Source organism: Cnephaeus nilssonii (genome assembly GCF_951640355.1).
Source record: "Cnephaeus nilssonii genome assembly, chromosome: 12".
NCBI classification, from domain to species: domain Eukaryota; kingdom Metazoa; phylum Chordata; class Mammalia; order Chiroptera; family Vespertilionidae; genus Cnephaeus; species Cnephaeus nilssonii.
In genome coordinates this window covers 61,969,521-61,996,553 of record NC_137083.1, presented here as the reverse complement: position 1 = coordinate 61,996,553, position 27,033 = coordinate 61,969,521, and the positions used below count along the sequence as shown (strand labels likewise).

The following is a 27,033-nucleotide window of genomic DNA, read 5'->3' as shown; positions in this document are numbered from 1 at the left end:
ACCTTCTCTAAACAACATGTGTTAAGACGTGTTTTTCCTTTCTTTGAAAATAGAAGAGGGATTCCCTATCCTTCCATCTGGTACTTGCATATTAATGGGGAAACCTTAATTGCCCCAACAAACATGAAAACGTTGTAGCTAGTTCAAGTGAGCCCTTTGCCTTCTCTTCTAAGCTGTGATATTGTATTGCTTATTACTCCTTTCTTCCTTTGCAGTGGCACTAATTCAAATATATGGGCCCTGAGTTTTATCATTTAATGCCAGATGAGCTGTTACCATGTAAAACCCCTTGAAGGCATTGGCCATTTGTGCAACAGTGCCCAGTATGTATCTGATCTAATATGGAGCTATTTTATTTTGCTCTTGTGCTGGAATGTGGTAGGAAACTGAGTTGTCTCTTCACATTAGAAGTAGTAATATTCCTTAGAAAGTTTTCATCATGACCTGAAGTTTTATTTGTTCTTCACACAATTAGGAAAGCAGTATTATGTAAACTTGAAGAAAGCTTGTTTAGAAAACTGTAACTTTTAGATTGGTAGATTGTTATTTACATTTTTACATTCATTTTTACTTTCTCCCCACAATAACTGAATGATGTAAAGCACATGAGATAATTTCCTATGGATTTTTGTCAGCAGACACCAAATGTGTACTCTTATTCTGCTGAAATAACCAGTGTTGAGAATTCATAAACCAGCTAATATAACTCTGGAAACTTTAATAATTGTGAAAATGTGAATTGTAAAACAGGGTATAACATTTTAGACTAATAGTTTGTGCATGTTATCTAAAGATTATACTAAATAATAACTATACTAAATTTTAACTCCAACTCAATTTATTCCCTACACACTAGATCCATATTTCCAACTGTGTTCCTGCAGAGAAAAACTAATGCCTGCCTTCCCAATGAACCCCTATATGCAGGGAGTATACCTACAAAATATCTGTTTACCTAGAAGAGTGTGATTGATGCACATGGTTTCTAAGCGAACACATAGTTGGCTGGTAAACTTATTGGTGGGTGACATTAACTGGTGACACTCTGGAAAACGTGGACCTTTTAAATTGCCATTTTTATAGTAAAAAAATTATCAACCACATATATCCATTTAAGGGTATTAAGCTTCAGAGCATTGAAGTCAAAACATTCTGGAGATGAAAAAGAACTTAAAAGTCAGTTCTTCAGCTTTGTACTGGATGCTTGGAATTGCATTGATGGCAACCCTGCAAATAGCTATCTGACCTCTTTGGAAGCATTTTAAATGATAGGGTAACCCTTCATTTATCTAGTTATTTAGCTCCTGATAAACTCTTCTAGTTATTGGAATTTATTTTTGTTATTATTATTTAATTGACTTTAGAGAGGGAGGAAGAGAAAGACAGAGGGAAACATCAATATGAGAGAGAAACATTGATTGGTTGCCTCCCACACCAACCCCAACCGGGGATCAAACCCAAAACCTGGTATTACAATTTCTCGAATTTAAAGATTTTACCTAGAATTAGAAATAAAAATCACCATTTTGGGGGCATCCCACAGACAAGGCTTTCCTCATCTGGGTATATTCCAGATTAAGTTTTCCTTTAAAAATATTATGCCTAAGTATATAATATTCCAGATATGGTCTGAACTAATCAGTAGGAAGTATTATTTCCAAAAAACTCAGTGCTTTTAAAATGAATCCCCAAAATATGTTTATTTGCATCTGTGTCACACATACTGTTACCTTATTTGTTTTTTGTTTTGTTTTGTTTGCATGAACAATTTTCAAGTCCTCTTAAACATACACCGAATGGAAATGCCTACTGCCTTGAGTTTTGAACTGAGAGTTGGGAGAGAACTAGTTTCTAGTCTTAGGTCCATGTGTGATTTGTTGTATGATCCTGGAAAACTTGTAGTCTGTGAATTAGTAACAGAGGCAATGGGAAATGATATGAGATAACACAGAAAAAGCTCCAAACCCATCAAATGAAAAGCCAGGAATAATGGATTTGACTTACAGCTTTCTAAATACAAGAAGATATGCAAATGCATGTCAGTAAGACCTTGGAGCCCACTTTCAGCATACATTACAACTTCGGTGACTATAAAAATGAACATTACAGAACCCCCAAAGACTGACCTTTGAGCCTCTTCCCTTCTCTGTTTATATTCTCTCCCCAAGTGACCTCATTCAGTCTCATAGTTTTAAATACCACATAGTAGTGACATTTGATTCTCAAATTTTATCCCCAGCTGAAATCTCTCCCCTACATACTAGATCTTTGTATTCAATTGCCTAACTCAGTCCTTTCACTTGGGTGTTTTAGGCATCTCAAACCTCCCATATCTTAAAAGCTGAGCTCCTGAGTTCCAGCCTTACCTCTCTTCAGTCCGTTGACAATACTATAGCTAGATTAATTATTTTAAAACTAGGGGCCCGGTGCACAAAATTCGTGCACTGGGGATCGGGGGTCCCTCAGCCCAACCTGCCCCCTCTCACATACTGGGAGCCCTCAGGGGATGTCCTACTGATGGCTTAGGCCCGCGCCCCACAAAGAGTGTACCTAAGCTGCAGTCTGGCCTCCCTTTGTGGGAGGCAACCGGGCTGGTCAGGGGAAGGCACCAGCCCCATCACCCCACTGTCAGTCACCGCAGCCACCAAGGTGTTTTCATCAACACGGACTCCAGTCCCTTCACCAAGAAAAAATGACAACTTTCTTTAGGCATTTTCAAGATGTGTCTTTCATAGGATATGGATTTCTTTATTTATTTTTTATCCTCACCTGAGGGTATGTTTCCATTGACTTTTAGAGAATGTGGAAGAGAAAGGGAAAGACAGAGAGAAACACTTTGATTGGTTGCCTCCTGCATGAGCCCTGATCTGGGCCCCGGCCAGGGAGGAGCCTGCAACCTAGGTACATGCCTTTGATCAGAATCAAACCCAGACCCTGCTGTCTGCAGGCTGAGGCATTATCCACTGAGTCAAACCAGCTAGGGCAGGATATGACATTTCTTAGCCTTCCAGCAGCGGACCTTCATTTTTTTCTCCAGAAGTGTGGTGGAAAAACCCTAGATCACCTTTTTGGATTCTTATTACCCAAGTTACTAAGAATATTACCAGTGGCATACAGGAAGCTTAGCCAATGTGCAGTCAGAAAAGGTGTTTCCTCTATAGTTCACACCAATGGAGGGCTGGGCCCTGCCCAGGCCTAAAACCTCTGGCCGAAGCTTTAGGCCTGGGCAGGCCTCTCCAGCTCCCTCTGATCACCGGCTCAGCCCCTGTCCAGGCCTGCCCAGACCGAAAGCCTCTTGGGCAGGAGCGGACCCCCAGCTCCCTACAATCAATCGCAGGGGGTCTGCTCCTGCCCAGGCCGAAAGCAGACCCCCAGCTCCCTGCCCAGATGATCAATCGCAGGGGGTCCGCTGGTGTACCAGGCGGAAGAAACCCCCAGCTCCCTGCAATCAATGGCAGGGGGTCCGCTCGTGCACCAGGCCAAAAGCCTCCGCTTTCGATGGCAGGGGGTCCGCTCATGCACCAGGCCAAAAGCCTCCGGCAGACACCCAGCTCCCCGCTTTCAATGGCAGGGGGTCCGCTCACCACGCCCACCATCCAATCAGAGCGAGGAGCTGGGTGTCCACCACGCCCACCATCCATCGAAAGCGGGGAGCTGGGTGTCCGCTCCGGCTCCAGGCCAAAAGCCTCCAGCGGAGGCTTTCGGTCTGGTGCCAGAGCAGACCCCAGCTCCCTGCAATCTGTCACAGGGGGTCAGCTCAGGGCGCCTATGTATGCAAATTAACCACCATCTTGGTCGGGTTTATTTGCATACTCGCTCTGATTGGATGGTGGGCGTGATTTGGCTGGTGGGTGTGGCTTGGGCATAGCGAAGGTGCGGTCAATTTGCATATTACTGTTTTATTAGGTAGTATAAGTCAGGTCATATCACTTATCAGCTCAGAATCCTCCCATGGCTTCCCAGTCTCACTCAGAGTAAAGCCTAAAATTCTTACAATGGCCTACAAGGTATACTATTCAGCCTCCTATTACATTTCTAATCACATCTCTACTTTCCCAAACCTCCTGCCTCCCCCAGTTATTCATTTCACTCCAGTCAGACTAGCCTTCTTACTGTTATTTTGTTATTTTGAAATTCTCCTGCTTTAAGACTTTTGCACTTGCTATTCCCTCTGCCTGGAATGCTCTAAGATACCCTAGCTGGGTCTTACCTCCAGTTCTTTTTTTAAATTTATTTTAAATATATTTTATTGATTTTTTACAGATAGAGAGTTAGAAACATCGATGAGAGAGAAACATCGATTCAGCTGCCTCCTGCACACTCCCTACTGGGGATGTGCCCGCAACCAAGGTACATGCCCTTGACCGGAATCGAACCTGGGACCCTTCAGTCCGAAGGCTGACACTCCATCCACTGAGCCAAACCGGTTAGGGCTTATCTCCAGTTCTTGACAAAAGATCCCCTCTCAAAATAGGTCTATCCTGGCTTCTCTTTTAAATTTTTACAAACAGCCCTGGCTCAGTGGATAGAGCGTTGGCTTGTGGACTGAAGAATCCTGGGTTCAATTCCAATTAAGGGCACATGCCTGGGTTGTGAGCTCAATCCCCAGTAGGGGCTGTGCAGGAGGCAGCTGATTGATGATTCTCTCTCATCATTGATGTTTCTATCTCTCTCTCCCTCTCCCTTCCTCTCTGCAATCAATAAAAATATAAAAAAATAAAATTGTACAAACAACCCACCCAACACTCCCTATCAAATTTTTCTTCATAGCACTTATCATATAACATATATTTTTACTAATTTATTGTTACCTTTTCTCCCCTTAAACATGAGATCCGTGAGAGCAGAGATTTCTGCCTGTTTTTTATTGCTCTGTTTCCAGCACTTGGAAATTGTGTTTGATACATAAGAGATGCTCAATGAGTAAATATTGGTGAAAGGTGTCCAGAGATTTTATTATACTTTACTCCCTTGTTGAGGTCTCTGATAGACTCTGTGCACATAAACAGATAAAAGAAGGTTTATGACATTACAAAATGTTTTCATTTAGCAACTTCTGCCAAGATTTCTCAACCAGGTTTCCTCATCTGAATCACAGAACACAGAAAATGATGAGAGACTGTTTTTCTTAGTTCTTCAAAGGATGGGTCATAACTAGTACCCTTTGAGATGCATAGGAGAGAAGTTAATTCATATATTTAATGGATGCTTCAAGGCTAATGCTAGGTTGAAAAAGGCTACATTAATCCCTAAAGTTATTTTATATATATAAAAAAAAACCTAAAAACTCTTTCCCTAAACACAAAACCTCATAAAAATAAATGAGCAGAAGATGTTTCTTCAAAGCCAGATCATTCTCAGTAATATACTCCTGAAAATGCTGTCTTTGCAGGGAATTAATTGGTTAAGGATAAGAAGGGAAGACTGCAGTCTCTTAGGTCGTAATTGGTTGAAGTATTCTAATATTTTTCAAATAATAACATTTTGTTTATTTGTATTTTGGTTGCTAACATAGCTTTTCACATGTTTCTAGAGTGTTACTCATCAGTGAAATCTGCTGCACATTGACACACAGGTCCCTACTGTTATTTCCATTACCAAATGAATAGATTGGGCCCAAGAGGAATTGCCTGACTTAAAATAGTCTAATAGGACTAATTCAACCAGGAGTCTGACTGCTTCTTCTCCTAGCAATAACCCACAATATCACAGCTGCTAGGAGGTAAGACTTCATCAGGTGTGAGCCGTAGAACATATGTATGCACGTTCTATGGGATAGATTGTGATAGTGATTCATCAAGTTATGCTTTGATTCTGCGATATCATGAAACAAGACAACATTTCATGGGAACATTATATTGTACTTTATATTACTTTTCTATCTAGAAGTTGAACCTTTTTTGGTATTATCTCATTTATTCATAAGACTTTTTTGGTTTTAGTTAGAGGAAAGGGAGAGAGGGGCTCTGTTATACACCCTATTTTACAGTTGGATAAATTGAAAACTGATCACATAACTAATTAGAGGTGAAGCAATAGCTAAGGTCTCAGGCCTGTACTTCAGTGGGTTATTGCCTTGGTGATTGCTCATTCATTTTTAATTAAGTCATGACTCTGGGCTTCAAAATGTGCTAACAAGAACAAACACTTTAGAAACTTTTCAAGTGTGTGTATACATATGTGTTGGATTTCTCCATTTTTCCCCAGGAAAATGTTTAAGACTATCTCAGCTATTTTCATGAATGTGGTACTTTAAATATAGTGGCGGAAATTAGTATGGATTTAAAAAATGAATGTCACACTAGTTCAGGAATAATCTTTCCACTGTGCTTGCAAAAGTAACACTCAGTCTGGGCCTGTCAGCCATTTTGCATTCACATACTTTTACAATCTAGACAACTGGTATTTTTTTTTTCTTACCTGATAACAGATCTATATCAAGGGCTCTTTGAAAACAAATTCATTTTGGCTCAAAAAACAAAAACAACAATAAAAAACCCACATTGGTTGAACTACAACCAATTAACTACTGTTAAGAAAACAGAATACTGGTTTTTGGGTGTGCTTTTTCTCATTTTAGAATAGGAAAGTGGTATAAATAAACTTCTTTCTTTGAGTTGGAAGTAAACAACTCAAGTTAAAAATTAGTGTGCTTCTCTTAAGGGGAAATTTTTGGGTTTTGTCGTAGTTGTTTGTTTTTTTCCCCCCTGACTCACCTTTAGGAGCTGAAAGAGACATAGGAGAGGAGAGCCATTCAGGACTCCAGCCTCAACCTTTTCAATCACTGCCAGCCCAACCACCTGCTGCTTAGGTAGATTAGTAAATGGCAGAGGTAGAAAAAAAACTGTTAAATAATATTGTATGTATGTTATTCCTTTCCCATTCAAAATCCTAAAGCTGAATAAGAACCCTTGAAGTGTTATGTGTGCTACTGCATTTAAAATATGTGTAAAAGCTGGTAATATCAGGTATCATTTATTGAGTGCTTTACACCAAGCATTGCACTAAACATTTTACTTACATTATCTTATTTCATCTTCTTAATTAACTTGACTTTGAAAAGCCATTTCTGCCTATTGTACAGTCTGCTTCATAGTACATATTATAACCACAAGGAAAGAAAAACTCTAAATGATTACTTTTATAATTAGTTATTTCATGAAAACTCAATGAAGGTAAAGACAGCCTATATCTGTCCTTATCCCCAGCACTTAGAATGTGCCTGGTACATAGCAGATATGCAATAAAATTTTGTTGAATTTTTGTGTGTATTTGAATGTGTGAATGACTGAATACATGAATGAATTATCAACCCTTTTAAATAGGTTTTAGTACCATCTCTACTTTATTCACCTGGAAACAGAAACTGAGACTTCAACTGAAGTCTGTCTGACTCCAGAACACATAACCACTGTATTTAAATGGCCATTGGGGACATAAAAACCATCATGGCTCTGGAAAAAGGTTTGAAATTTCTGTGTTCTGAATGTAAACACTTTCTTCAAAAGCAATTATCCTATAAATTGGATCAGGGTTAGGGATGGCTGTTCTTTTCTTCTCTCGGGTGGTAGAAGCATGGTTCCCTCAGCTTCTAACTCATAAGCTATTTCTGAGTATTGATTAGTGAAACAGATGACCGCCCAGGAAGCTGTTTCTGGGCTCTGTTGCCAAAGGTACTTTGAGCTCTCACTCACCCTAGGAGGGAGAACCACAGACTTTTTGTACAGATTAGCTCCTTTCGAGAACAAAAGTCTCTTTGGGGATTTATTAATTTCCTCCCCTCCCCTGGTGACTGTGACTCAGGCTCATTCTTGTTGCCTCGTGTTAGGACTTTGCTCTACGGCTGTTTTTCAACTCCAAGAGAGACAGAGGCCCCTGCTGCCCAAACATTTTGTAGTGCCATGCCTGATTAACTGGGCAAGGTCAGACTTGCCTTTTACAGCCCTCCCAGAGATAGACTGTTGGCTAAGAAATCCCAAAAATGTCTTAATTCTCTGGATATAAGTAGATCAGAGTACTAGAGACCTTAGGGGCTATGAGATTTTGCAGGTTTCTCCCCTTAAAAGTGATGGAAGTACTTCTTATCTCATTGGAAAATATATAGACAGTACTTTTGTTCCCCAACCTTCCTCCCCCAAAACCTTGATGACTCCTTAGGAAGAAACTATCCACAGAATCTGAAACATAAATCAAGGAAGGAAACTGATTCAAATCATCCAGCAAACAACCAGTAACTACAGAATTAAATGAAGACTAGAAAGACCTCAGTTAGTCATGGTAATAGCAGCAGCAGCTGCTGCTGCCTCTTAGCCACAATCAAAAGTCTTATACTTTTCACCTTCTAGTGTGTATTGCTAAATGGGTTTGTCATGAGAGCATTTTATTATACCAAGAGGATTTATCATTTCTCTGGGATTCCAAAATGCCTAATGCAGGACCAACAGAGGCCAGCAATAAGGGAGAGCAGGCTGAATACTTCATTGTCAATGTCTAATTGGGTCTGCAGGCATAGTTCAGCCTCATCAGAGCCAGTCTTGAAAAAGAAAGCTTTGTTATGGCAGACAAACACTTTTTGTGTGGTTCTTAATTACTTTCCCATGGGTTCCTTGTTTTCTAGGTCTTATCTATTTAGTTATTGTACTAAAACACAAATTACATCAGGCATTTAAGCAGCAGACCAAGAAAGGTAGCTAGAATCCCAGAAACCCCTAGGTTCATGACCGTGATCTTGCATTTAGAACTTTAACCTATTGCTACCATGGTGTAATCTCTCTATTTTTGCATATCCAAAGACCTCTACATGTTCTGAAAATAAAGTCATCCCTAGATTCCAAGTTAATGCTATCCAGGGGCAATGTCTTGGGCAACCTCTCTCGGCTTCCTCTTTCTGACCTCTGGGTAGCACTTTCCATAGAAGATGATGGGGACAGCTCCACAGTGCCATTTAGGTGCTTACCAGATGTGTACATGTGTGTAGTGCTGGATGACCAGAGGAGCCTCAGTTCCCTCCATGGTTTGGAGTTTTAAAGGAAGCCATTTTTCCCCCTGAGGGTTTTTTATTCTGTCCTTTCAGCGGCATCATATACAGATAGCTCTGATGATGAGACATCTCCCAGGGACAAGCAGCAAAAGAACTCTAAGGGAAGCAGTGACTTCTGTGTCAAGAACATCAAACAGGCAGAGTTTGGACGAAGAGAAATTGAAATTGCTGAACAAGGTAAAGAAAGAAAGTACCTTTTCCTCTCAAGCTGCCTGTATCCTTTTGTCCATAGTAATCACTTTTCTGGTCCTGCGGCCTAGTAGCTTATGAAATTTCATTGTGATGTGGAAGACTACTTGTAACAAAAAAATAATCGGAGCTCAGAAAACATTGTGGGGAGGGAGTAAACTCTGGCAGGTCTACAAGGAACTCCTCTACAAGGAAAAGGGAGAGGGACTAGATAAAGAGGCCTGGGATATAGGAAATCAGAACACTGGAGCATTTGCCTCTAAAGCCCCTTATGAAAGAAAGGTCAGATTTATATTCTTGATCCCTTAAAAAACCTAATCTGACAGGGAACTTCATCAGGGGAAGGATCTTAAGAGAATAAAATTTTCTCTTTATTCTTTCTTTCTCATTCCCTCCTCTCTAATATTGCTGTGTATATATTGGGCCTTTTCAGAAATGCCGGCCCTGATGGCTTTGAGGAAGAGAGCTCAAGGAGAAAAACCTTTGGCTGGAGCCAAAATTGTGGGCTGCACACACATCACTGCTCAGACTGCCGTAAGTCTTTTTCCTTTCTCCACTTAACAATTTATATATACTAGAGGCCCGGTGCATGAAATTCGTGTACAGGTAGGGTCCCTAGACCTGGCCGGCGATCAGGACCGATCTCTGGGGTGACTGGCAGGGCAATTGGGGGGGCCCCTGCTGGCACCTGCCTTGGCTGACCTGGAGCCTGCGGTCTGGGGGCAGCTCCTGCATTGAACGTCTGCCCCCTGGTGGTCAGTGCGCATCATAGCGATCAGTCATTCTGCCATTCAGTCGATTTGCATATAAGGCTTTTATTATATAGGATTTATAGGATAAAAGCCTAAGCGACCATTCAACCGACACACTAACCACCAGGGGACAGACACTCCGACACATAGGTTAGCTTGCTGCTGGGGCCCTGTTGGCCTGAATCTGGTTCACCCACACCCCAGACCCAGAGAGGAGGGAGGAGGGAGCCTGATTCCTCACGGAATCAGCCGTGGGTTAGCTTGCTGCCGGGGCCCTGTCGGCCCCAAATCTGGTTTGCACGCACCAGATTCCCTTTCAATGTGCACGAATCCATGCACCGGGCCACTAGTGGTTAATAATACCCCCAGCCATTAGATGCTTGCCACTTGCCAAGCACTAGGTTAAGAGTTTAATAAGTATTAGTTCATTAATCCTCATAATGGCCATGTAAAGCAGGTACTCCTAGTTCCAATTTATAAACGAGGAAGTTGAGGCTCAGAGAGTTGAAGTAATTTGTCCAAGGTAATACAGCTAGTTCATTGAATTGTTCCAATGAACTAGCTTGGCATGGCTTCTTGTTATAAAAGACTGTCTTGCACTTTCAAACTGGCCCTGCCCATTAATTGCCAATAGCACTACCCTCTCAATTATTGTGATAATTAAATATGCCCCACAGTTTCCCAAAGTTCTTCTGTTGAGAACCACTGATTAACCACCATCAAAGATGTAATAGATACTGAGTTGTTCACCATAATGAAATCACATAGGAAATTGGTGTATTGGAAAATGGTCTGGAATCTTTTATAGAATTTATAAGATCCAGGTCATTTAAAAACAAAACAAAACAACACACATATTTTTATTGATTTCAGAGAGGAAGGGACAGGGAGAGAGAGAAACATCAATGATGAGAGAATCATTGATTGGCTGCCTCCTGCACACGCCCTATTGGGGATCAAGCCCGAAACCCAGGCATTTTCCCTTGACCCAAATCCAACCTGGGATCTTTCAGTCCACAGGCTGATGCTCTATCCACTGAGCCAAATAAGCTAGGGCAAGATCCAGTCATTTTTATGGCTAGATCAACTTCCAAAAAATTGTCTCCTGAAACAACATTTATTTGGCCACATTCCTCATTAAGAACAGCAGAGATTCCTCAAGACACAGACATCTGCTGTTAGCATCTTCCCTATGAAACTTTTCCTGGGTTACATGTTCTCTGAGGAAAAGAGTACTTTGGCAGCCCAAAATTAATATAATAAATTGAAAAGCTCTCTCTTTTTGGAGCTATAGACTAATGAATTGAGGCAGAAGTGCTCTTAGAACCTTTTTTGGGCTTCCCCAGGCAGGGACATGAGACTTCAGTGTGGTGGCTTAAAATAGTAAGTGCTTCTGTACTGTCTCATGTTGCTAAATTATATCTAGGTTCTTTTTTACCTCCTGGCTCACTGAATATCACCACCCTTCACAGTTCCTTTCTATTTTTTCTGGAGTAATCAAAATCAGAGTAACAGGCTGTGGAATCTCAGAGGGAAGGCAGGGGAGGGTGGGTGGGTGGGTGGGTGGGAAGAGATCAACCACAGAACTTGTATGCATATATGCATACCCCATGGACACAGACAATAGAGTGGTGAAGGCCTAGGTGGGGGAGGGGAGGCTAGAAGAGGTCAATGGGGGTGGGAAGGGGGACATATGTAATACTTTAAACAATAAAGATTTTTTTTAAAAAAATCAGAGTAGTTAAAACCAGTTTACCAATTTTAACATTTTAATGTACCCTTCCCACATTTTTTATTTTTCCTTTAAAAATTAATTACAAAGGAATTTTGCTGTTTTATTTTTAGTCTCTATTTTTCTGATTACAAAAGTAATTATGTTTATTTTACAATATTCAAACATTATCACAATCTATAATGTAGAAAAATAATCTCTCTAGGAAAAAACAAAAACAAAACAAAACAAACTGTCTCCTATAATCCCATGCTTCAGAAATAACTATTATAGTTAACAGTTTCCTATCCATGTTTCTAGTAGACTTGGATTATTTATATTTTTAGGTATGTTTCATAGTTCCTTCTAACCAGACTTCCTAGCTACTTCTAAATGGTAATGATTTAAAGTTGGGTTTAAGCTCTGTCCTCCTCTCATTCCTACCTGCCTTCACTCCTGCTTGTGCCCTAATAGCCAGCAGTCTTGACTCAAAGTTCTTTGAATAGTTTTTATATTCTTGGTTCCAATGACTTTTATAGTTAATTAATTTATTTTATTATTATTATTTTTTTAATCCTCACTCGAAGATATTTTTCCATTGATTTTTAGAGAGAGTGAAAGAGAGAGGGTAAGACAGAGAGAAATATCTATGTGAGAGAAACACATCGATTGGTTGCCTCCTGCAGGAGCCCCGACCAGAGTCTGGGCCAGTGAGGATCCTGCAACCTAGGTATGTGCCCTTGACTGGAATCGAACCTGGGACCCTTTGATCCGTAGGCCAATGCTTTATCCACTGAGCCAAACCAGCTAGGACCATATAGTTAATTTATGTTGCTTTGTAGGTAAGTCTCTGTATCATTCTTTTGTTTGAAAAATTCAGAATTCCTAAGTTGTAGGAATTTAGAAATTCTTTAAGGTAAAAAATAAAACAAGAGGGGAAAAAATGGAATCAGATACTGAAAGATAGTATAGACTAGAAATTTAGAGATATGAGTAGTTCTGCTACTAACTTACTGTGTGGTCTTGGACAAATTATATGAGGGGTTAGCCTACATTAGTGGAGTTGTTTACAAGTGTTTTTTTAGATTAAAGAATATTTTTATTAGAATTTTCATTTAGTATAGAAATATACTATAGCATAGGATTCTGAAGCATGGGATTATAGGGGACTGTTTTTCTACATTATAGAAATATACTAAATATAAACTTTTAAAATGAAAATTAGCAGTACTCAGAGTTAACCACTGTCAGGAAATTTTAAAATAAGCTTTTTAACCAAAGCTTTATCATTGTTAAAATAGCTCTTAATTAAAGCAATAGGGTGATATACTACCTTCTTAAAAAGATTGCTATCTCTATTTTAAATATTAAAATAAATCAAGATCAAATCAGTGGGTTAAATTTTTTAAAATATGTTTAAAATTTGAAATAAACAGATTTATAGAAAAGTTGCTCATCTCCTGCTTTCTCTTTAATATAGGTGCTCATGGAAACTCTGGGTGCTCTGGGAGCTCAGTGCAGATGGGCTGCCTGCAATATCTATTCCACTCTCAATGAAGTGGCTGCTGCTTTAGCAGAAAGTGGTAAGATCTTTGCTTACTCTCTGTGTCTTTGGCTAAAGTAAGTCTCCAAAAACTTCCATTATTTCAATATTAATCTTTAAGGAAGGTTGGCATTAAAGGAGCTGTCTTGGTAGAAATGAATCCCAATTTTTGATGAGTTTGCTCTCTTTCTGGGCTTTTCTTATTAAATATGAACTAGATTTACCTGATAACTGGAATCCTTACCATTTCCCAACTACACTTTGATCTTTCTTGCTTCCATACAGTTGCAAATATCTCCTTAAGTCTAATAACCCTTTATTAGTTAACTAGAGGCCCGGTGCACGAAATTCGTGCATGGGGGACGGGTGGTGATGTCCCTCAGCCCAGCCTGCACCCTCTCCAATCTGGGACCCTTCGAAGGATGCCTGACTGCCCTCTCACAATCCAGGACTGCTGGCTCCCAACCACTCACCTGCCTGCCTGCCTGATTGTCTCTAACTGCTTCTGTCTGCCAGCCTGATTGACGCCTAACTGCTCCCCTGCTGGCCCGATTGCCCCTAACTGCTCTCCCCTGCCGGCCTGGTCGCCCCCAACTGCCCTCCCCTGCGGCCCGGTCACCCCTAACTGCCCTCCCCTTACGGCCTGGTCGCCCCTAACTGCCCTCCCCTGCTGGCCTGCTCCCCCCAACTGCCCTCCCCTGCAGGCCTGGGTCCCCCCAACTGCCCTCCCCTGCCGGCCATCTTTGACCACATGGGGGTGGCCATCTTTGACCACATGGGGGCGGCCATCTTGTGAGTTGGAGTGATGGTCAATTTGCATATCACCTTTTTATTAGATAGGATGCTTTGCCTTGAGCTGCTAATTATTAAAGTACCACTCTAAGGTAATATGGAATAGAAAAGGCAATGCTTCAGCCATAGTTTTGTGGTCCTGTTGGTTTTTCAGCAGCTTGCTCTGATTTAATTTTGGTGCTTCAGCTTCAGCATTTGACCTGAAAGATTAATATTTGATCACAACAGCCACTGGCACTTGAAGGACTAAAGAAATAGAGAAGTTGGACTTTGCTAGTTTTTTTCTCCTCACTCCCTGGCAGCACAACACTGATCAGGGAACCAAACCCTTGCTTCAGAGCTCTTGAGAAATGAGGAGAAAGCTGGTTAGTGCATGCATGTCTCTCCTTTTGCTAGCACTTTCAGCATTTCATTTGTTTCTTCATTTACATTATTCATTCATAAAATTTTTATTTGTGTAAAATATATGTAGAAAAAATATACAAATATTAAATATATAGCCCAATGAATTGTACATGCAGTCTTTTTTTTTTTTTTCCAACAAATACTTACTATGCCTTCTATAAGAGATATTAAGGACAAATGAGTCAATGTTTTTGCCCTCAGAATCTTATATTTTCCTTGAGGAGAAAAGACACATTTGTAGGTAATGATAGTACAAGAGCATAGATGATAAATGCCACAACAGATCACAAACCCAAATTCAGCGTTCAAACTGGGGGTTTATAAAAGTTCCGATTCCACGAGTTCACTTCCAGCTGAGTTCATCAGGCTTCATTGGGAACATGACACTTAACTGGGCCATGAAGTGTGATAAATAATAAACGTTTTAACAGATGGAGAAAAGTGTAAGGTTTTTCCTGATGGATGGGATGACTAAAGTATGGAAGTAAGAAAAATCAAAGTGTGGTTGGGAAATGGTGAGAATTCCAGTTGGACTGGATCAACAAGTACTTGTTTCTAGTTTCTCCTTTTTTCCCTTTAGTCATATGTTTAGTCTCCATCATACTGTTGTCTCTTTTGTTTATCCTCTTTGGTCTAATGAGCAAAATGGCCACCAAAGGAGTAGATTAGGAACTGAAGTCAATACTAATCAGTGAAGAAAGTCAATCAAAGGAGTATAGTACAGAAGAATGAGAGAGTTCATAATTGAGGAAAACCAGCATCACCTTGCCAGAATTTAGGGTCAGCCCCTGTTTTTAGGTTTTAATGATTTCTCTTTGTTCCTTTTTCTCAGGATTTCCTGTCTTTGCCTGGAAAGGAGAGTCAGAAGATGACTTTTGGTGGTGCATTGATAGATGTGTGAATGTGGAGGGCTGGCAGCCAAACATGGTGGGTTAGATTTCAGCTAACACAATTCTATAGGGGGGAGGGAAGGAGAGTTAGAGAGGGAGGCTCTGGGTTAGGAGAGGGTTTCCCAACAGGAAAAAAAGGAAAAGGACTCCTTTTCTATCTGATGTACCTGGGCTTCCAACAGAACTAGATACTTATGCTCAGGGCACCCCAAGAATATTGAATCTCTTTATAGCCTCAATGTACTGTAATTGTTAGTGTTAATCTTAGAATCATTCATATTCACTACAACATTAAAATACTGCTCAGCAGCCCTGGCCAGGTGGCTCAAGTGATTGAACATTGCCCCATGTACCAAAAGTCTGCAAGTTTGATTCCAGGTCAGGGCACATCTGGGAGGCAACTAATTGATGTTTCTCTCTGTTTCTCTCTCTCTCTCCCTTCTTCTCTCTCTAAACTCAGTAAAAAACAAAACAAAAAACACATCCTTGGGTGAGGATTTAAAAAAACAAAGGTTTTTGGCTCAATAGATAGAGTGTTGGCCTGCAGACTGAAGGGTCCCAGGTTCGATTCCACTCAAGGGCACATGCTCAGGTTGCCGGCTCGATCCCCATTAGGGGGCGTGCAGGGGGCAGTTGATCAGTGATTCTCATCATTGATGTTTCTCTCTATATCTTCTCCCTTCCTCTCTCTGAAATCAATAAAAATATTTAAAAAAAACAAAAAAACAAATACTGCTCAGCATTCATACAAGGCTAGTTAAAAAGTAAGATTGATGAGTTACCATTTTCTACCACCTCTTACTACCATCCCCTAACAACAATAATCTAAACATACACACTCTCTCACACACACCCCTCCTGTGGTACCTAGCTTTCTCTCTAGAATTATATACTAGATTTATAGTAAACATGAAGGATTTCCAAGTTCAAATTTTTTGCTTTATTCATTCTACACTGAGAAAGATAACTAGATATGTAAAGTTTTAGGTTTTTTATTTTTGCTTTTTAAAATTTTTGTTTCATTTTTTAAAAGATCAAATTTTTGAAGGTTGATAGCATATTAGATTTGCAAAGAAAGAAAAAAACTGCACAAAGTATGAGGCACTCCTACTTTACAAACATTTCTGCATATGAGTGAGAAGAGAAATTAAGTAACCAACTGAAAAAAGAATCCTTGAAGCTGTAGTCCAACTCTTGCTTGCTGCAAAATGCTGCAGAGCAGGCCTCACCTGTTTCACAGCAGAAAAAAGCAGCCTATCTTTTTGGATTCTGTGATTCAGATCATAGTGCACCAAGTGCTGGTTTGAGGAAGCTGCGTTAAAGCCTTCATATCCTGAAAGGGAGGGAGGAGTCAGCTGTAAGTTGTGTCAGCTCATTCCAACAGTTATAGGAGGGAGTATGACTGACAGGCAATAAAGAAGATATGCCAGGGGATTTCTACTGGAAATATAATAGTAATTTTATAGTCATGAACACAAGGAGGACATGGGATTGTTCCCAGAAAGCTTGTATAGACTATAGAGCCAGCATAAACTGCTGAAAAGGATAATGAAGAGAGTAAGGCAAGAATAAAAACAGTTGTCCCCCCCAGAAAACAGGACCTATATCTCTTTGGATTCTGTCAAGATCTAATACTTTTCCTTGCTTTCCAACCTCAGGAAGATTCCCTGGTGACAAGAATTTTCTGTAATAGAGTTACATGGTGAGAATGATGGGCTACATTCATTAAGTACATGTTAGAAATAGCATCTACCTGCCTGTGTTAGATATCTGTTAAAAGGGAAAAGTGGATGAGAATAGTGGAACTTAAGACATAGAGCTTCCAATTGCTCGGTCTTTTTTTTGTTTGTTTTTTGGTGTGTTTTTTTTTTTTTTTTTTTTTTTTTTTTTTTCAGAAAGGAAGGGAGAGGGAGAGAGAGATAGAAACATCAGTGAGGAGAATCATTGATTGGCTGCCTCCTGCATGCCCCCACTGGGGATCAAGCCCACAACCTGAGCATATGCCCCCGACTGGAATTGAACCCTGGACCCCTTAGTCCGCAGGCTGACACTCTAGCCCCTGAGCCAAACCAGTTAGGGTGGTCAGTCTTTTTTTGTCTCTGATCTTTTGTGTGGTTAGGGAATCAGAAGCTGTACAGGAAAACTCCATGAGGGATTTCAAACATGCAGAAAGGGCAAGAGAAACTTAGAGGAGCCTTTCTGTTCCTTAGAGCATCTGTTCTGAGGTTTCTACTGGGAGAAAATGGAGCACAAACTTACAATATGGAGCAAGTGCAGCATTTTAGTGAGAGCTCTGTCTTGGATCCCTGCTCTCAAGTAAGGTTTAGTTGAGTCAGAGAAAATAGATCAATAGCAAGAGCAGAAGCAAAAAAGAGATCATGTGGTAGACACGAGGTTGGGGATTTTGTGTGCCCAGAGGTCCAGGATGGCATTTTTGGCAATTGCAGTGGAGTTGATAATTGATGAACTGCAAAATGGGTGCATGCCAGTAGAGGGCAACTAGTTCTGTGGGACTTTCCAGGAGGATAGGTATAACAATTTGAAAATGTCCTGCCAAGCATTTCTAACAGCTAAGTGAAGGGCTGAAATGCCACAGCCTGGTGCCTGGTAGTATGCTAAGCTGATCTTTCTTGAGCTTATTTATAATTCAAAAACTTTCCCTCTGTGATGAAAGCCCCAGGGGGCACAGCATTGTGTTTCTCTTTAACCCCAACCTGAAATGGTGATGAGCTGTTCAGAGGCCTGCTTGCACACCTACGTGCTGCACAGTTCCCTAGTTACTTTTCATTTGGTTATAGAGAGTGTGAGATTGTGCTAAGCAAAACCTTACAGAACTGCCCAATATTTTGGGTCGGAGAGTGCCTGTACTTTGGGAGAAGTAAAGGATTAATGAATATAGTTTTATGAGCCATTGTTCTGGGAGGAAGACTAATTATCTGACTCTATTTAAACCAAGCTTTGACTGATTATCTTTAAAGTACTAAATGTAATTAATAGAAATATTCTCATCAAATTTAGGCTTTCTGAATATTTACAGTACATTCAAGAACTAGTGGGTCAGGCCCTGGCCAGGTAGATCAGTTGGTTAGAGCATCTTCCCGATACACCAAGGTTGTGGGTTCGATCTCCAGTCAGGGCACATACAAGAAGCAACCAGTGAACACATACACAAATAGAACAACAAACCTATGTTTCTCTCTATCTTCCCCCTTCCTCTCTCTCTAAAATCAATAAATAAAACATTAAAAAATAAGAAGTAACGATTTAGATAACCACTTGAGTTATTAGTCCATAAGAAAATCCTCATTGTGTTGCTGTGTATTTTGCTTTATTAGATGAAAGGTCATTTGGCTATGAAAATTACAGTTGGTTTTTCATCCCTCATTGTCTTTTACTACAGTCTAATGACTGTTTTGGTCATCATTCTGGCTTTAAGTTACTTTACATAACCATGTGGGAAATTTGAAATATCTGTAAATGGACAATTGGAAATTGGGATACAAGACCCAGAGAAGCACTAGGAACATAGAGCCTTCAGCAAAATGAATGACATTATTGATGCTTATTATTGCAGATCTTGGATGATGGAGGGGATCTAACTCACTGGATTTATAAGAAGTATCCCAACATGTTTAAGAAGATCAAGGGCATAGTAGAGGAGAGTGTAACTGGAGTTCATAGGTAAGATTTGGCATGGACATAGCTGGTTTTATGCAGCCTAGACATACATTCTTGTAATCACATACCTGTAGAATACATTAGGTTAAAAACTGGAACCCACTATGAGGTAATGAGATCTGAGTCTGCACACTTGTTTTTTTTTAATTAACAACACAAATAACAAACCTAATATAGTGAAGGCGGGGATGGGTAGGGAACAAATGTGGTCCTCATGTTTTCTAGTCATAGTAATACAATGACTGCTTATCTTTTTTTGGATGAATTCATTTATGCAATAGATATTTATTGAACTCTACAGTGAACCAGGAACAGAAATAGAAAATTTCATTTCTATTTACTCCTGCAAGGAGCCCATAGGACTCGGCCATCACTTTCTCATTTCATCTGTCATCCAACTGTCATTTCTTGTCTTCTGGAGACTGAGGTTCCACCTCATAGGAAGACTAAGAATATCCCAGATGTGGTTTCAGGTCATAAAATAGAACTGTGCTAGGGATCTAGCACTAGGCAGAAGAGACAAAAACCTGGGCCTTGATACATTCTTACATATAGAGCAAGGATTTGGGTTTTTTTTTCTCAAATGAGCAATAATTTCCTGAGTAAAATTGAAATCATTTCTATTTACTATTATTCACCCAGAAAGAACTGAAAGTATGAAAATAAAAGCTTTAGGGAAGTAAATTCTGAATAACCATCATCACTGCTTCAAAATTCTGTCATCTTTTTGAACATACAAAACTATAGGCTAACCGTACTTTCATATTCTTTGAAAGAGATGAATTTTGAGTAAAACACCTGGTTCTGATACTTAGTCGAATCAGTTTAAATAAAACTCCTACATATAGATATGCATATTTATAGATATGTATATTGAGATTATAAAATTGAGACTGTTTGGAAGTTAAATTATTGCATTAGAGTAGTGGGACTAAAATAGTACTTAAAGTTAATTTTTTATAATTAAAAAGGTGAATAATATTAATGAGCAATTTTAAAATTTATATTTTAATTCTTATAATGTAGAGGGTGGTTAGAGATTTTCCCCACATGCCTTCTGACTAAGATCTTTATTCTAAGCTATATAGACTTTAGAAAGATATTCTTTATTTCTTTCTATATACCTAATAGAATAAACTACTCATGTCTCACGCTGTCATGCCTACCTAGTCAACATATTTCTGGAACTGGATATGAACTGACAGAAGATTGCAGTATCTCATTGTTTCATGTTCTTTTTTATTCCCCTCGTCCTCAGGCTGTACCAGCTATCCAAAGCTGGGAAGCTGTGTGTTCCAGCCATGAATGTGAATGACTCAGTCACCAAACAAAAATTTGACAACCTCTACTGTTGCCGTGAATCTATTCTTGATGGGTAATTCTTTATTATCTTTGTGATGAGCTTGAGTAGTTGAAGTGAGGTCCTCAGTGTTTTAGGTTTGAAAATTATTCATGTAGCACCTCTGAATCTATCATCACATCACACTCAGATTTTATAACCCAGAGCTACCATTGCTGTGACTATTAGAAGCAAATCTATTTTATATAAAAGATCAGATTAGCCCCTGTCTATTGATGGCAGGTTTTAACTTGGTGACTCTAACAGGCCTGAGAGTAACTAACTGAAGTCATTGTAAACATGTAAGTATCTTTGATGGTTTGGGAAAGGTTCCTGATGTTTCTATTTTAGGTCATATTGCCAGTTCTTAAGCTCCAACTATCATATAATTCTCTTACATCTGGAAAGTTGTGGTGAGCAAAGAGTCAATTCTCAGAGGCATTTCTAGTTTTTCAAATCTGTAATGATTTCAAGTCTGACAAAATCTACTTAGATATATACCAAATACTCTGTTGTTCCAAAACCCAGTTTCTGTTTCCACACTTGTGCCCTGATATAACTTCATTCTTGCTGGGAAAACTCAGTAATTCCCTGTCTGAAACCATTAAGTTGTTTCCATCATATATAGGTTAATGGGAAAGTAAAGATAGTGCCTGTGGGTCACATTACCAACAAATCTGGACCCCAGGCAGTCTGCAACACTACAGGCATTGGTGAAAGACCTTGGTTAGACTATTGCTTCTGTCATTTATTAACTGAAAGGCTTTGGACTAGTTATTTAATCTCTCTGTGCCTATTTCCCCATCTGTTAAACAGTAACAGTAAGACCAGCTTCATAAAGTTATTGTGAGGATTAAATGAGATAATGTATGAATCCTGATATTCAATGTTAATTCCTTGCTCTTCTTTCTAGAACCCTGTACAGAATTTACTATACAGTAAATTCTAAGATTGAGTTAGATCTTAGGGGAAGCTTTTTACTTTGAAATCTTTTTGGGGGGTGGGGAGTGTTCAATGCAAATTTGAACTATTATTATTACTCCTTTGAGTCAATAGTATTATCAGACACATTGGACATTTAAATGAATTCTCAATCTATCAGTCTGTTTATAAACTGTCCCTAGTTCTGTCCACATTTAAGTGTTATTGTAATGTAAGTAGACTTGGGCCTGATAAAATTAATAATAATCTGGCTAAATACGCATTAAAATATTTATTCATCCACAGCTAAGTATCTTGTAGATTTTTTAATTCTCAAATCTATGAGCCTAAAATCTGTCTATACTGGGTTCAGTAAAAGATACATAAAGGTACTTACACTAGTTCATAGAAATGGAAGAGTCCCTTCTAAGCAGTGTTTACCTGGTGGGTAAGAAAGATTCTTTAATAGCAGATGTGTATGAGAGTGAAGTAAGATGCAAGCAGTGGAACAGAAATTAAGGTTAATGAAGAATTAGGAAACCAACTACCTGCCAGAAAACCTGCTGAGTAGTAAGAGCTCATTGGCATTTTCAGGTGATGAGAAACTTCCCAGTTGGGTCATGGGTAGTTGTCCCTCTCAGAGGAGTTGAGGGCAGGAGGAATTAAAGAAAAGGCAGTTATGCTCCAGGGAAGGCTGCAATGGAACAGAGAGGACATTCAGCCCAAAAGAGAGTTCATATGAGGAAAGGATTAGTGATTGAGCTTCTGTAGTTCTAAGAGCTGGTTACACACTGCACCATAAGCTATGTGGGAATGGCCCCACTGACTCCTAGAGGACACTTCGGTAATTGGTCTGCAATGCCAAAAAGCAATGCAAAATTTTTTTCTGATGCTAAAATTGTGTTTATATTAAACCAAAAATGTCTGAAATACTCATTCCTCTTATAACATTTTCAGAGAAAAAGGAAAACAAAACACAGGAGGCAGGAAAGGGTATGGGGTGCCATCATGTGTCTTTTGACCAGGTCCCTGCAAGGAGCCCATAGGACTCGGCCATCACTTTCTCATTTCATCTGTCATCCAACTGTCATTTCTTGTCTTCTGGAGACTGAGGTTCCACCTGATACGAAGACTAAGAATATCCCAGATGTGGTTTCAGGTCATAAAATAGATTGTATTCCAGGAACCCTTCTAGAGGATCCTGGGGCTAGAAGAATTAGAAGTAGGACGCTTGACATGACTCATACACCACCAGAGAGGTTACTCCCAACTCCTTCCAAACCCCCGCCCCTCAAAAAGGACCTTCTTTGACTGAGGTCTTTTCTACCCCTTATCCTCGAACCTTAAGGCAAATGTGGGTCCCTAAGATGACAGGGACTAACTGGAATCCATCTAGGTCTGTCAGCTTATCATTTGCAGAGTAGCAGTACTGGTGAAGTTCCTTCCCACCACACAGTCATTTGTAGTCAGGAAAGACTACACATAGTAGTTGGGAAGAGAGGCAGAAAGGCCTGAGGGTAGTCAAAGCAAAGGAGGCTCAGAAATATGATCTATTGATTTTCCTTGCTGTGTTAGCCCTTCCAGGACCATTCTCTGAAGCTCTGACTTTTGAATATGGTAGTCCAGCCAGACTAGACTTACTCTTTTCAAGAATTGCCTCTGCACTTAATATTTATTGAGTTTTACTTGGGTTTAGGGAGTTATACTGGTTCCTCTTGAGTGGAGCTGTCAAATCATCAGAAAGACAGGATTCCTACTTTGCCTTTGGGGCATTTATAGACTCTTCAACAGCAGAGGTTAACAGTTAGATCAGTGAGTAGAAAGACCCACAAATATTTGTAGTAGCTGTCTATCTCAGAATAGGCTGCTTTTAGTTGAAAACCTTCTGCGTAGCCAAGGATTCCTAGAGAAGGGAGACTGATTGAACCTAAAAAGAAACCAGAAATGCTCCTACAAGTTCTTCCAAGAGACCCTGAAAACAGGAAGGATGTTTATTCTAGTTCGTAGACAATCAGAGATGAAGTAGAACATGTCTGAGAAGGAATCTGCCCCAGAAAACTCACTATCTCATGTAGTCGGTGTTGGCGTGTTTCAAAGCTCCTCTCCATCTTGTCCATCACCCTCCCTGTTGAATTAATGTGGGACCTGTTGGCCATTATGATACTACTAAATGTAGTGCTGATCTATCAGTGTCTAATTCAATAAGCTAGCATGTTTTCATTAAGCCGGATATTCCAAATGTTGTATAATAAATTCAGGATGTCTCAAAAGAATGTATACACATTTTAACAGCTGATAACTCCATTGATGTTTCTTTCTTTTCAGACTTAACCCACTGGAATTAATAATTATTCAAAGTATGTATACATTTTTTGGGACACCCTGTGTATATTGCTTTTATGTTTAAAAGTTACTTTGTAGTCTATAGCTGTTTCCCTTCTGCACTACTTCCAAGACAAGGGAATAAAAATAAAGAAAGAAAAAACAAAACTCACATACAAATGCAATTGATTGGATAGCATGGAGTGAGAAAATACATATTTTATTAAACCTTTCTTTCTAGTTATTATATATTTTATCTAGGATGAAACCAGGCTTTCTTTCAAAATAGGAAAAAACACACCATGAAACATGAAAACAAGGAACCCAATCTAATCTCAAGGGAGAAATGAAAAGATTTTTCTGATGTAATTTTTTCCCCCCCACTAGACTTAAAAGGACAACAGACATGATGTTTGGTGGAAAACAGGTGGTGGTCTGTGGCTATGGAGAGGTAAGGTTTACCCTTTCAATTATGTATTAGGTGTTTAAAATGTATTTTGCTAAAATAAACTAGAATTTCTCATTTGTATGGACATAAGAGTACATTCATTTATCACTTTAGATGGGGGAGTGGGATAATTTTAGAGACTCTGGTTCAATTACAATGTTTCTTTTTCCCTCTTCATTTTTGCCATTTTTTCTTAAGTTGATTTTCTGACTGTCCAGTGTACTGTTTGTGATGTCCTTTTAGCCTAAGTTTTTATTATGAATCGTGACTGTGGGTATCTCATATGCACGTGCATGTGCTAAGCAGGAGCGAGGAGTTTGTTTATGAACTGCATTCATTTATTTGTTTTTCTTATTTTCCCCCAAGCATGAATCTGTTCAGTGAAATTCCTTTGGGGGCGGAAAGTGGGGTACACTTTACCAGAAACTTTGAGAAACTGTCTTCTCGTTGACTTTCCTTATTATGTGTACTTTCTCCCATTTTCAGGTGGGGAAGGGGTGCTGTGCTGCCTTGAAAGCCATGGGCTCCATTGTGTATGTGACTGAGATTGACCCCATCTGTGCTCTCCAAGCCTGGTAAGGGTACAAAAGGAGACGTGCCTTTCCCTCTACACCGCCATCTAGCATGTGATCTTGTAGCTGCCTCAAGGAATGGCCTGGTTAATACACATTTTAACTTAGAGAGGCCCAGATCCTGAAAGAGGCTGCCATTAACTGTAAGCACCTGTTTTTCAGAGATCAAGGAGCTCTGCTCAGAGAGAACAAAGACAATCAGAGAAGCTAAAATTTAAAATTCCTATGGTAATACCCCCTGCCTTGACCTAGAGAAGAAGTAGCTCCTTATTTTCTCCATATAATCCTCCTCCCTTTGGAAAAAAATGATCAAGAAAGAATCAGGCTGGTACCAAGTCCCTTCTCATATGATGAACTGAAAAGAGCACTCCTACAATAGTCCTCCCAAAAATGTATAACCTAAATCTAATCAGAAGGACACAGCAGACAGATCCAAATTAAGGGTAAAATCTGCTGAGTGAAGGGTGTATGAGAGATGTTTGTAGTATTACAATTCTTAAGTTTGAAATTATTTCAAAATTAAAAGTTTAAAAAAGAATAGTTTCTTTACCATCTGTAAAATGTGGGTACTCTTACCTACCTCAAAGTGTTGTGAACATTCAGTAACATAATTATATATTTATTATATAATGTATAACCATATATAATAGTCATATAATTATAAAAAGTACAGAGCTGCTGCCACATAATAAAGGCTCACTGAATGCTAGTTATTATTAAAATTGTCTCTTGCCACCCTCAACAGAATAGAAAAATCACTGTCCCTGAAAACTACTGCAAAGCCCCAGTGTCAATAGCCTGGGTTACCCACCCTGTCTTTACCATTAATCCTCCAGAGGAAAGTGCCCAGGATAGAATGAGGCATGACATAAAGATTTTATCACAACCATTCGTACCTGTCCTAGTATTCCTCACACATCCTAGCCATAAACCCACAGATTTCCCCAACAGAGTTGTTGGTTTTCTCTGAGTCAGGGATCCAGCACCCAAAGGAAATTATCACCATTCTAGTCCTTTCAGGGTTCATTAGAGAAACCTGAACCTGCTTTAATACTCACTGATATACTGATTCAAATTATAGACACAAACTGATCATTTACAATATATCAGGTACTATGCTCTGTGCTGAGGATGAATAAGATGAATAAGTGAATGAGAGAAGACAGGTACACAGACAACCACTATTCAGTATAGTAAGTGCTATGATGGAGGTAAACAGCACATGCTCCTTTAGGAGCACAAAAGAGAAATATCTAACAAAAGAGCAAGGAGGTAGGGTCCAAAGAGGTGTCAGTACAGTTGAGTCTTGAAACTTGTGTAAATGATTTCTTAGTTTGGAAGTAAAATCCATAGTTACCAAGGAAGGAGAGAGTACAATATATTTAAGAAGCTTGACGTAGCTGGTCTATAGGGTAAATTTGGGAGGAGTATATCTGAGATAGGAATCCTATGTGCTATATATAATCACATATCAGTATAAGTATTTGGGTCTTTTCCTAAGAGCAGGCAATCTCACTGAAGTATTCTAAACAATGAAGTTACATGATCCAAGTTGCATTTAGGGAAAACTCTGCAAAATGAATTAGAGAGGCATAAACCTAGAGGTGATGAGATTGGGCCAGGAGCTACTGTAGTAATACAGGCAAAAAATAAACCTGAACATAAGGCCAGCATGTATGGCAAGGAAGGGACAGATTCAAGAGGTTTTAAGGAAGTTAGGTAAAAGATGTGGTGACAACCTAAATTAGGAAGAGGCAGTAGGCTCAGACATTCTAGTTTATTTGGCTTATATAGTTGGGTGAACAAATAATGCTAATAATCAATATAGACAATATAGAAGAAGAAATAGAGTTAGGGACGTGGAGAGATAATGAGTTTCTTTTCCAACACAGTAAGTTTGAGATCCTTGTGGGGCATCTAGGAAGAACTATCTAGTGGATAATTTGATCCAGGGCTCTGAAGTTTTGGAGATATCTAAGCTAAAGATAGAGATGTGTAAATCAGCCACCTATGAGGGGTCATTAACAGCCAGGAAAAGGTATGGAGAAGTGCTGAGAGAAAAGAGTACCCTACCGAGTACCAACATTTAAAGATTGATGAGATTGGAGGAGCAATCAGAAAAGTAGGAAAACTAGGATAAAACAGTATGTACTCCAAGCAGTATATGGATTTAAGAAGACAAATAATGTTTAATGTACTAGAGGAAATCAAGTAATATATGACTCTAAATAAATTTACTTTGGCATTCAGGAGATGATTGATCTTGGAGAGAAGCAGTTTCAGTGGGGAGTAGGTTCAATGTTAAAATGGCACTTTATAGAAACTTAATTGAGGAATCCCATGCTTAACATTGTCTCCCTATTATCAGGTTCCAGTAATATGAAAAATTCTTTTATTTCTGTTTTGAATGAACTAAGGAAATGGTTTGAAT

The 27,033-nt window shown here is 39.4% G+C and overlaps 1 protein-coding gene across 5 annotated transcripts in view; it reads left to right on the top strand.

Annotated features, from left to right (window-relative positions):
• AHCYL2 (adenosylhomocysteinase like 2) overlaps nucleotides 1–27,033 on the top strand; it is a 178,188-nt gene that overhangs the window by 132,194 nt on the left and 18,961 nt on the right. For all 5 annotated transcript variants that reach the window (XM_079786223.1, XM_079786222.1, XM_079786226.1 and 2 more), the window contains exons 3-10: nucleotides 9,074–9,217; nucleotides 9,663–9,763; nucleotides 13,173–13,275; nucleotides 15,265–15,359; nucleotides 18,897–19,003; nucleotides 20,259–20,375; nucleotides 23,970–24,033; nucleotides 24,517–24,605. In XM_079786223.1, the coding sequence (XP_079642349.1) occupies nucleotides 9,074–9,217; nucleotides 9,663–9,763; nucleotides 13,173–13,275; nucleotides 15,265–15,359; nucleotides 18,897–19,003; nucleotides 20,259–20,375; nucleotides 23,970–24,033; nucleotides 24,517–24,605 (820 nt within the window). The remainder of the gene's footprint in view (nucleotides 1–9,073; nucleotides 9,218–9,662; nucleotides 9,764–13,172; nucleotides 13,276–15,264; nucleotides 15,360–18,896; nucleotides 19,004–20,258; nucleotides 20,376–23,969; nucleotides 24,034–24,516; nucleotides 24,606–27,033) is intronic.